Source organism: Nicotiana attenuata, unplaced genomic scaffold, assembly GCF_001879085.1.
Source record: "Nicotiana attenuata strain UT unplaced genomic scaffold, NIATTr2, whole genome shotgun sequence".
NCBI classification, from domain to species: domain Eukaryota; kingdom Viridiplantae; phylum Streptophyta; class Magnoliopsida; order Solanales; family Solanaceae; genus Nicotiana; species Nicotiana attenuata.
This window is the reverse complement of record NW_017671586.1, coordinates 40,196-50,687: the sequence shown is the minus strand read 5'-3', so window position 1 is coordinate 50,687 and position 10,492 is coordinate 40,196. Positions and strand designations below refer to the sequence as shown.

At 35.4% G+C, this 10,492-nt stretch overlaps 1 protein-coding gene and 1 pseudogene across 1 annotated transcript; both read left to right on the top strand.

Moving 5' to 3' along the window:
- Positions 1-3,064: 3,064 nt before the first annotated feature.
- On the top strand, positions 3,065-6,246 carry LOC109209130 (probable ribonuclease P/MRP protein subunit POP5). Its single transcript, XM_019372316.1, has 4 exons — positions 3,065-3,321; positions 5,164-5,345; positions 5,447-5,584; positions 5,750-6,246. Exons 2-4 carry the CDS (start codon positions 5,168-5,170, stop codon positions 5,896-5,898), a joined length of 465 nt encoding a protein of 154 aa, XP_019227861.1. The 5' UTR covers positions 3,065-3,321; positions 5,164-5,167; the 3' UTR covers positions 5,899-6,246.
- A 1,004-nt stretch (positions 6,247-7,250) lies between these two features.
- Positions 7,251-10,367, top strand: LOC109209129 (annotated as a pseudogene).
- The last annotated feature ends 125 nt before the right edge of the window (positions 10,368-10,492 follow it).

Sequence of the window (10,492 nt, the reverse complement as noted above, 5' to 3'; positions counted from 1 at the left end):
AGAGGTGTATGGGCTGTTCCAGCGGATATAAGGGGCGCGCTATGGCAGTGTCCAATCCTGATGTTCTTGCACGGTATATTCATACTCGAGTCCAAAGTTCGTTCCGTGATACTGTGGTTGTATGGGTTTGGTGATCCCCTAAAGCTTTTCCAAGGCCCTCGGCGAGTTTCTCCGCGACCCTCGATCAGATGATATTCAATGAGCTACCTGGATCCACTAAAACACGCTTAACTTGAACTTTATTTAATAATTATTTGTTAATAGTAAAATATTAATAAAAATATTATTAAATATTTGTTTTAATAACAAAATATTAATATTAAATCCAATCCGTTACCATTCTGAAGAGTTGCACCTCTTCAGATTTCAGCCCAACTTTGGCTATAAATACAACACTATTCTGCTCAGAATTTCACTACGATTTTCTGAGTTTTCTCTCCTTCTTCTGCATACTTTTAGCATCAAACAAAGCAAAAGTAAGTGTGATTTGCTACCGAACTTTGTGTTCGCTGAAACACTGGGGTTTGAAGTACCACTACACCAGTGTGTAATTCGTTCTATCTTGGGAGGAAATAATCTGTAACCTTGGTTACTAGGAGGGGATTAAATTCCTTAAGGAAACACTGTGAATTCAGTGGGCTCGAATTGGTTTTTTATTATTTCGTTGTTCATTTCTGTTTATGTTCATTTCTGTTTATATTCATTTATATTTCCCGAATTATTTTACAAATACAGTTAAGTAACAGTGTGTGCATTTTGTTCTTTGTTATTTTAATCGTACTATTAAGGTATAGACTCCAACAACCTTAATATGTTGTGATTGAAGCGTAGTTTGTTGAAAATTTGAACTCCATAAATAGATGCAAAAAAGGAAGTCCTAGCTGAGCATATTCAGCTCTATTGAAAATTAATACGACTCTGTTCCCTTTTGATTCCGGCATTTTTTCTATTTTTCTTTGTTTTCACCATTTCTATTTTGGAAAGTTTACATTTGTTTTATGCTTTAGTTGGCGTTTTAAAGATTCTTGCATTTAATTTTATTTATCAATCAGTAGAGAAGTTGAATATTTGTCCCATTCTACATTAACTAACCAAAACTGTCCATTTAACAGAATCAATTTTTTTCATTGCTAAGTGAAAGATGACACCTTATATAAGGTATAACTTAATATAAAAGGATTCCACAAATGCCTCCCCGATCTCCATACATGCATGTTGAGTAAATTTTATCGCTAGAATATGTGTGATGTTGTCTTCTTGAATAAAATTTACTATACAAATTATCCTAACATCCTGTATTGGTTACTCTTTTTGAATGCAGTTATGTTCACTTTTGCGCCTGTTGTCCGAATGCTCCTCTACTTGGAAAATGTCACGGCGACACAAAGTTAGCTTACTTGATTACAAATCTAGACTCCAATTCCTGTTATCATGATATATGCGAGGAAAAGCCCAACTATTTGATGATAGGTGATTGAAGTGCTAGGCATTGCTAAGTCCAAGTTAGTTAGTTGCTAACTTTTCTTGTTACAAATTGTGTAATTTTAATAGTTTAATCACGTCTCAAAATTCTTGTTCCTATAAGAGTTTATTGAATTGATGAGAGCACTGATGCTATATAATACATTCAAATGAAGTTTTGCTTAATCAGATGAAGTTCTGATAATTAACTTGATCTGTGCTCAGTGTGCTGCAATTTGCAATAGGAAAATTTGTTTGACTTAAAAATTATTGAACGATTTTTAAGCAAATCAATCAATATACAGGGAGGGGTAAATCATAATTAATACCAGATCGAAAGACAGAAGAGTAAATCGGAAGACTTTGTGGAAATAACAATTGGGAGATTTTATTCATCATCGAAGTTTATCCTGTCTCCCCTTGGAGGGTCCAGGATATTACAATTTTGTTATCTTTTTTGGGAATTGTTGAAAGCGGAGAATCTTCCTTTCTTTCTCCCTTCGGGCTCTCTCGCCTCCCTTCGATTCTCCCTCTCTCTCTCTCTCTAGATGTTCTTATGCTCCTGGATCCCCCGTGGAGTGATGGAGAAGCCCCTCTTATATAACGGAGGGGCTCTGTTTCAACTCCCCTAAAGATAAAGATATAATAAATGCTATAAAGGGACCGATTGTTGCGAGGTCGTCCTTTGTACTGTTCTTGAGTCGTCCCCTTCAGCAGGACTTGTGTGTATACGGTTGATCGTGCTTACTTGGGGACCGATTGTTACTAGTGTGTATATCCTTTGTACTATTAAACAAGTACTTTTTTATGTTGCTTACATGAAATTTTTTCATCTTGTGCATTTCAACTGTGTGCTTCTACAACAAGCATGTGATCTTCGTTATCATATTGTATTTTTGCAGATTTTCTTCTTCTTTTTTAGCTTCATTTTCTTCTCTGGACTTGCGTTTCTCTTGCTCTCTCCTCTATACATTTTTGGGGTGCTTTTTTTTCAACAATTTTTTTTTATTTGAATTTCAATTAATCCTTGGCCTTCGTTTTATTTCTGGGTTCTAGTGAGTATTTCTCTGTTCTTCCTTTTGTTTCTTCATAATAGTATTTCACCTTGTAATTTATAACATATTTATTTGTTTCCCGATATTTTTGGTCAAGAACTAGTATAAAAAGGATCAGAAAGAAGACCAAAGACCGCGTATGTATCATACATGTCGTAACTGCCTGGCACTTTAAGCATCCCTTAATGTGATGTTCTCGTAATGCAAACAATGTATATTTTATTCAAAATATATGTAAATTAAGTGTGTATCACTTCACATAAAATATTGTCAGTCTACTGAATTTCATACTTACATCATTAATTTCTATTATATTTACAATTAGATAGCACGCAAAATTAAATCTCATACAAATAATAATTTACTAAACTCATACTATAATATTTTTTGATTTTGAGATATTATTTTATCAATAATTTTTAAAAGTAAATGAAACATATTATTATCTAAGTTTTATATTGAATTTTTGTACTATGTTGAAAAATATTTTAGGAGCCTACTAGGCTATATTTTTATATTAAAATAAAATTTGACTAGGCTTGTAAATATATTTAAATCGATTAAATTTGTCTTTCATGCGCAAGAAAAAAATTGAGCAAACAGACCAAAAGAAAACGAAAAATATTTTTTCCTTAACCTTTACCCTTTTACAAAATCCTTCCTCTCCCCGTCAATAAACCAAAATCCTCCTTTGCTGCCCCTCCGCCAATCTCCGCCGTCACCGTCGCCGTCACCGGCGCACCTTCACCGCCGTGCCTCTGCTCTCTGCACCGTCGCCCCTGTATTTTTCCACCACCAAATTTCAGTAAGTTGCTCAAGTTCCAGCAATAATTGTTTTTTACATACTTAATTTTCTGTTAAATTAAAAGCAATGGTGAAAATTATTTAGTCTTCCTTGCAAAAATCTGGCTTTATTCTAAACTTCCACTCTGTGGCCTTTTTGAGTCTGCAGTCTGCACATTAAAAAAAATTTGAAAAAATAAAATAGAAACAATTTTGGCTTTAAAATTTCAGAAATTATTAAAATGTGTTCGGGCTAAATTTTTGCACTTGAATGAGCTTCAATACAGATTTTTTTATTTTGTATGATTGAGTATATTCATAAAATGGAATGTGAAAAGGTTCATGACTTGTGTTTACTTATTTTTCAACTTCCAATGCTGCAATTTTAGCTTGTTAGGATTATTTATATAGCTTGAATTGCCATAAGAATAGGGTCCTTATTTGAGGACGCTTGTAAATTGAATGATGTATTTTTGTGATAATATTGTTGAAAGTTCATATTTTGCTCTACATTACCATAGTTATTACTCCCTTTGTCCCATTTTATGTGAAACAATAAGCTTTCAAAGGGGCGTTATTATGCCAAATTATAGCTATTTCCAGAGAAAAAGGCCATTTGAATGACTTTTTTTCCTCCATAAAATAGAATCCGGTTTCTGATGATCCAAGGAGATGTTGCAGCAAAGTTAATTAATCACACATTCTTTGTACTTCCCAATCGTTTAGGTCCTTTCTAAGAAAAGGATCTCACCCTTGTACAGTGAAAAGGACGCAGAAATCCTAGCATTATAAGAGAGGAAATGCTGTAGATAGCATAATCAAACTTGACGTTATGAATTTACCATTCGAGTTTTCTTTTTGAATTGATAATGTTGGATCTTGGGTACCGTTTTGAAAACGGTATTATGTTTGTAGTTAAACAGATGTATTGCATGATTGAACCTGTGTGCTTTGGTGAATGGGACAAAGTTTGTTACTTTAGTTTGGAATTTTGTTTTGTTTGATGCATGAGTTTGGTTGTTCCTTCAATTTAAACTCTGAGGTTATTTCTTTATGGTTATTCATGGTTTGTTTAAGTTACTCAACAAATTCTTAGCATGGGTTCTTACTATTCGTTTGTGGGCACGATTAAGAACCAAAAAAAAAGGAAGAGATTTTGATTATGATAATTATTACTATTAGTTTCCCTTTTGGGTGATGTGAAATGCTTTTATGATATTTCATAGGACTGTAGGAGTAAGTTCAAAAGATTTGAACATATAAAATCTAACAATGGTTTCACATACTTTGATCATATAAAAGCTAATAATGTTTTCAGATAAAATATACTATTGACATATTAAATCCCCGTCTCTTCAAATTGTTAGATACTCTTGTATCAAGCAAAGCCTTTTGGGATGTCCAAATTGTTGCTGATGTTCCCTTGGTTTGTAAAACTTTGAAGCTATAAGGGTTCTCTTTTTTTTTTATAAGTATAACTTTGAAGTTATAAGGGATCTGTTAGATAGTTTAGTTAAAAACAGGAGTGCAACCGTTAGCAACTACTAAGTACAGCCTTCGCATGTCATGTGTTTTCACCGTGATCATATTCAGTTTAAGATCTGTGAATTCACTTGATACCTTCATAAATGGGTTTGATATTGAATTGCATATATAGTTTGTTGAAGCCACTGATCCTGCTTCCCTATGTTTCATCCAAAAAGGAGATGATATACATGGTCTGTTTTCCTCAGGCAATTTCAGAAAGTTACATATTCTTTAGCCAAGCTATTTTATTTGCTGATTTGTCTTGGTAGTTTCTATCATTTCATTACTTAATCTGGCATAAATTCTGTTACTAAAATTTTGCTTATTTGGTAAAAAGGATCATGGTGGGATTTAAGAATAGATATATGGTGATGGAAGTTTTTTTGGATCCAAATAAAGATACTGGAGTTGATGAGCCCATCATAATCACTCAATTTAACTTGACCAAAGCCATCAAGGATGTTATTTTGACAAACTTTGGTGAATGCGCCCTCGCCTCATCCACGAATTCATTTCAAGGTAAGTTAGTTTTAGTGTTTTTTTTTTTTTGAGCACGGAGTTTGCCTCCTTTCCTTTTCTTGAAAATTTGATGCAGTTTCAGAAGTTCGTATTTTGTGCAGTGAAGTATGTGAATCCCATTACTAAACTTTGTATCATACGAGCATCAAGGGAGGAGTATCAAAGAGTTTGGGCTGCAATAACCATGGTCCGGAGTGTAGGGAGTTGCCCCGTGGTGTTCAACCTGCTAGACCTAAGTGGTGAGTTGTAGTGTAAAAAAGGGTTCTTAAGTGGAATGCAGTGTTCTATTTGAAGTCATTTTAACATTGTTCTCTGAATGGCACATATCCTTGTATTCTTATATTCATTGATAGGTCTTCGTCGCAGCAAATATAACACACTACTTTTACATTTTCTCCTCCCAGGTAGCATCAGGGCATGTAGAGCTGCAGCATTGAAATGTGATGAGTTGAAATTTCAGCAGTACCAGTCGTTGGCCGGAGCTCGCCTCACCCCAGAGGTTCAGCAGCAAATGCAGGGCTATCTAGATAAGATCAAAGTTTTGGAACACTGATGTAAAGAAATAGACCTTGGGCCTAACTCAACCCCAAATGCTAGCTCCTTCCTCTCTTGAATTGCAAACACCTATCGAGATTCCCTAAGGCATTGACTGCATCCCCTCTCCGGCATCAGATTTACCAGCGAAAACCTACAATATCTTGTAATGAGCCAATGCTCAAGTATTTTCTCCGGCCATTGTCCAACAAGCTGGTTATTTCATTAACTTATGTATACATGCTTGCACAAAAGTTATGCTCGTTAGCTGGTTAAATTTGTATTTTTAATTGTCAACTGTACATTTGCCTTTAGAACTTGATTAATTTGATGGTGCATTATGATAAATTTGGAACTTACCATGTTTCATTGCCCTATGTTCTTGCCAAAATTTATTCCATTTTCCTTTATATAGGAAAAGCAGGGAGCAGATAACCAGCTAATTGGTGGTGGCATGTACGCTTTCTTTTGTTTTTTTTCTTTAGCTTTTGTTGGGTTACTTTCTCCAGTTTTAAGAATGGTTAAGTATACTTATAATAATGCCTACACCTTGGCTTCTTTCACTTAGGATAACAATAAAAACTATGTAATATGCTTATAAATTAGGCTGCAAAGTGACGAAATGAATGTGTGAGGTGATGAAATCCTAAGAATACTAAATTCTAAGGATTAGCTAGTTTTGTTTATCATTAATAACTCAATCAACGAAGTCCTTGTAAGGTTATGAGGACTAAAGGTGTAAAATTGCATATTATAAGTGTAACACCCCAGACTTTAGACAGACTCTCACATCGGCAATGGGCTGTTACACATGGTATCAGAGCCACTCTTGTGTCAGCCTTGTCGATGTTGGGTCAGAGTTCAACTGAGTTTAGGCAAATCCCGGTTAGGCCGGGCAAACCTCAGTGCTGAGTCTAGGCGAATCCCATGTGGTGGGGCAAACCTTAGCGAGGGCGCTGAATCCATAAGAGGGGTGTATGTAACACCCCGGACTTTAGACAGAGTCTCATATCGGCCAAACACAAGAGGGATGCTAGGCTTAACAAGCCTTAGACCCTAGTGATACGTTTTAAACCTGCGAGGGTCTAAGCCTAGAGCGGACAATAGCACTGGCGGGCTGGGCTGTTACAATCAGAGAACCAACATAATTTTGCCAGTGAGGTTGATGGGGCAAGTGGATAAAGATAGGAATAGGAATAAGGATAACTTTTTCCATATATTAATTATTACTATATGAAGAACATAAGATTGTGTATGATTTTCATTGTATAGGGGTGTTAAATATTTGATTTAATAATATAGGGGGTGTAGTTAAAATTAAATGATATTGTAGGGATATTGTGAAAAATACCTCGCATATAAAATATACGAGGTGGTTAGAAATAATATTTATCCTTACCGGCGACCCAAAGCCCTCCGCCAGACTCCACCATCACCGCGACGGGGAGTGCACCTTCCCCGCCGTGCCGCTGCTGCCTGAGCGGTGGACCGTGTCTTTTCCACCACCAAATTACAGTAAGTTGCTCGAGTTCCACAATAATTGTTTTTTACTTAATTTCCTGTTAAATTAGAAGCACTGGTGAAAATTATTAGTCTTCCTTGCAAAAATCTAGCTTTGTCCCAAAAATTCCACTCTCTGCTCATTTTGAGTTTGCTCAGTAAAAAATTTGGCTTTAGAATTTCAGTAATTGTTAAAACGTGGTCGGGTAAAATTGTTGCTCTTGAATGAGCTTCAATACAGATTTTTGATTTTTATGATTGAGTATATCCAGAAAATGTGGTGTTAAAAGATGATAAATATCACTATTTCATCTTGTTATGATTGTTTTTGTAGCTAAAATTGACATAAGAATGAGGTCCATATTCGAGGACACTTGTAAATGGATAATGTATTGTTGTGATTTTAGTAATATTGTTGAAGGTGTATATTTTGCTTTACGTTGTCATTTTTATTAACTTTTTTCTGCTCGAATAACCTGAACCTAAGCTAAACTATACCAAATGAACCGAATGTATACCCTATTTGGACCATGTACATAGCGAAGTGTCTATGTTCAAAGCAATGTAGCTCTCGGAACCTCCAAATTCTGGATCCGCCTCTGCCTTCTCTCATTTCCTTCTGCTCCTTTGCACACAAACCATTAGAACCTTAACCTCTAGCCACTATAACTAGAAATCCTCTTCACTCATCACACAACCTTCTTGACCCATCGAACATCCCACATTGGTCATCACTTCAAGACCAGCTACCATACAACCGCCTCGTCCAGTCTGTCACACCAGAAGCTTTGTTTTTAACATTTTCTTGGGTTGTAGTCACACCTTGAATCAAACAAATACAGGGCAGTTTTCTTAATTCATTACATGTTTGAACTGGTGCTTATTGGACACTTTGGTTAGATTTTTTGATAAGGGTAAAATTTATAAATGAAAAAGACAGCACCAAGAAAGTGCATCTAAATTTACATATTGTGCAACTCCCCGATCATATCTAACAAGGAATCAACAGCCTTTACATAAGCCATGTTGGACCAAAAAGCTACCAAGAAAATATGTCTAGTTTAAGGCTATGTATATTCCTCCTTTTGCCTTAAAAAATTCTGTGGTTTCTTTCTGTCCAAATTGTCCACCAAATGACCAAAGGAATAGTGTTAGATTTTTTTGGTTCATGAATTTGGTTGTTCCTTTCAGTTTAAACTTCATGGTTATTTGTTTATGGTCATTCATTTTTGTTTAAGCTACTTAACAAATTCTTAGCATGAGTTCTTGCTATTCATTTGAGGCTTTCTTGTTCACTGAATTCTTCCTTATGTGCTATTGCACATTTAGCCCCCCAAAAAAGATTGGATTTTCATTATGATAATCTTTATTAGTTTCTTTTCTAGGGTGATGTGAAATGCGTTTGTGAAATATCAATTTATTTGAATTTAATGTCCATCATCAGGCAACCTAATAGGACTATAGGATTAAGTTCAAAGGATTTGAACATAAAAAAATCTAATTATGGTTTCACATGATTTGAACATCTATAATCTAATGATGTTTTCAGATAAAATAAAACAAATAATCTAATGAATTCACTTGATGCCTTCATAAATGGGGTTGATTTGGAATTGCATATAATTTATTGTACCCATTGATCCTGCTTCCCCTAGGGTTGTTTCATCCAAAAAAGATGATATATATGTCTTTTTTTTCCTTAACAACTTTAGAAACTGACATATTCTTTAGCCAAGCTCTTTATTTGCTGATTTTGTCCAGTTTCTATCACTTTCAGAACTTAATCTGACATATATAATGTTATTAAAATTATTGCTCATTAGGTAAAAAGGATCATGGTGGGATTTAAGAATAGATATATGGTGATGGAGGTTTTTTTGGATCCAAATAAGGATACTGGAGCAGATGAGCCGATCATAATCACTCCATTTAACTTGACCAAAGCCATCAAGCATGTCATTCTAACAAACTTTGGTACGTGAATGTGGCCTCGCCTCATCCGCGAATTCATTTTAAGGTGAATTGATTAGTTTAAGCTTGTTTGTTAAGCATGGAGTTTGCCTGCTTTCCTCTTCTTGAAAATTTTGATGCAGTTTCAAAAGTTCATATTTTGTGCAGTGAAGTATGTGAATACCATTATTAAACTTTGTATCATTCGAGCATCAAGGGAGAAGTATCAAAGAGTTTGGGCTGCAATAACCATGGTTTGGAGCCTAGGGAGTTGTCCTGTGGTGTTCAAATTAGTAGACCTAAGTGGTGAGTTATAGTGTTAAAAATGTTCTTAAGAGGAATGCACTGTTCTCTTCGAAATCATTTTAACACTGTCCTCTGAATGGCGCGCAGCCTTATGGTCTTGTATTCGTTGATAGGTGTATGTTGCAGCAAATATAACACTGTAATTTTACATCTTGTCCTCTCAGGTAGTATCAGGGCATGTAGAGCTGCAGCATTGAAATGTGATGAGTTGAAATTTCAGCAGCCGGAGCTTGCCTTACTCTAGAGGTTCAGCAGCAAATGCAGAATTATCTAGACACGATCAAAGTTTTGGAACACTAATGTCAAGAAATGGACCTTGAGCGTACCTCAACTTCAAAAGCTAGCTCCTACCTTCTCTTGAATTGCAAACACCTATCGAGATTCCCTAGGGCATCGACTGCATCCCCTCCCCGGCATCAGATTTACCAGTGAAAGCCTATAATACCTTAGAATGAAACAATGCTCAATTGTTCTTTCCAGCCATTGTCCAACAAGCTTGTTATTTGATTAACTTATGTGATACATGCTTGCGCGAAAGAATACCTACTAACATTAGATTCCCCTGTGGTTCTTCGCGTGTTTACTTCTTTATATTTTGACACTCCTTAGTGAAAATTCTGGCTCCGCCACTGGTCGCAGAGCTGAGAACTCTGTTTGCAACGTAGGAAATGAATGAAGAAGAACAAAAGCTAAAGAGGTGAAAATTAGTGAGGGATTTGCTTTTGTTTTCAATTGTTTCATTATGTCATTAATTGTGTCTTTTTTCTCTAACTCCATATGAGATTGAATCAACAATACTTCTGAAATTCTTTTGCCTCCAATTTAACACATTACAGACGTGGAGCAAATATATATAT

What these genes read in the sequence shown, in the direction of transcription:
- LOC109209130 (XM_019372316.1), top strand. Translation starts at nt 5,168, where the DNA reads ATGGTGGGATTTAAGAATAGATATATGGTGATGGAAGTTTTTTTGGAT. An exon ending in ATCCACGAATTCATTTCAAG is followed by an intron (nt 5,346 to 5,446) that starts GTAAGTTAGTTT and finishes TATTTTGTGCAG; the next exon opens with TGAAGTATGTGAATCCCATT. An exon ending in CAACCTGCTAGACCTAAGTG is followed by an intron (nt 5,585 to 5,749) that starts GTGAGTTGTAGT and finishes TTCTCCTCCCAG; the next exon opens with GTAGCATCAGGGCATGTAGA.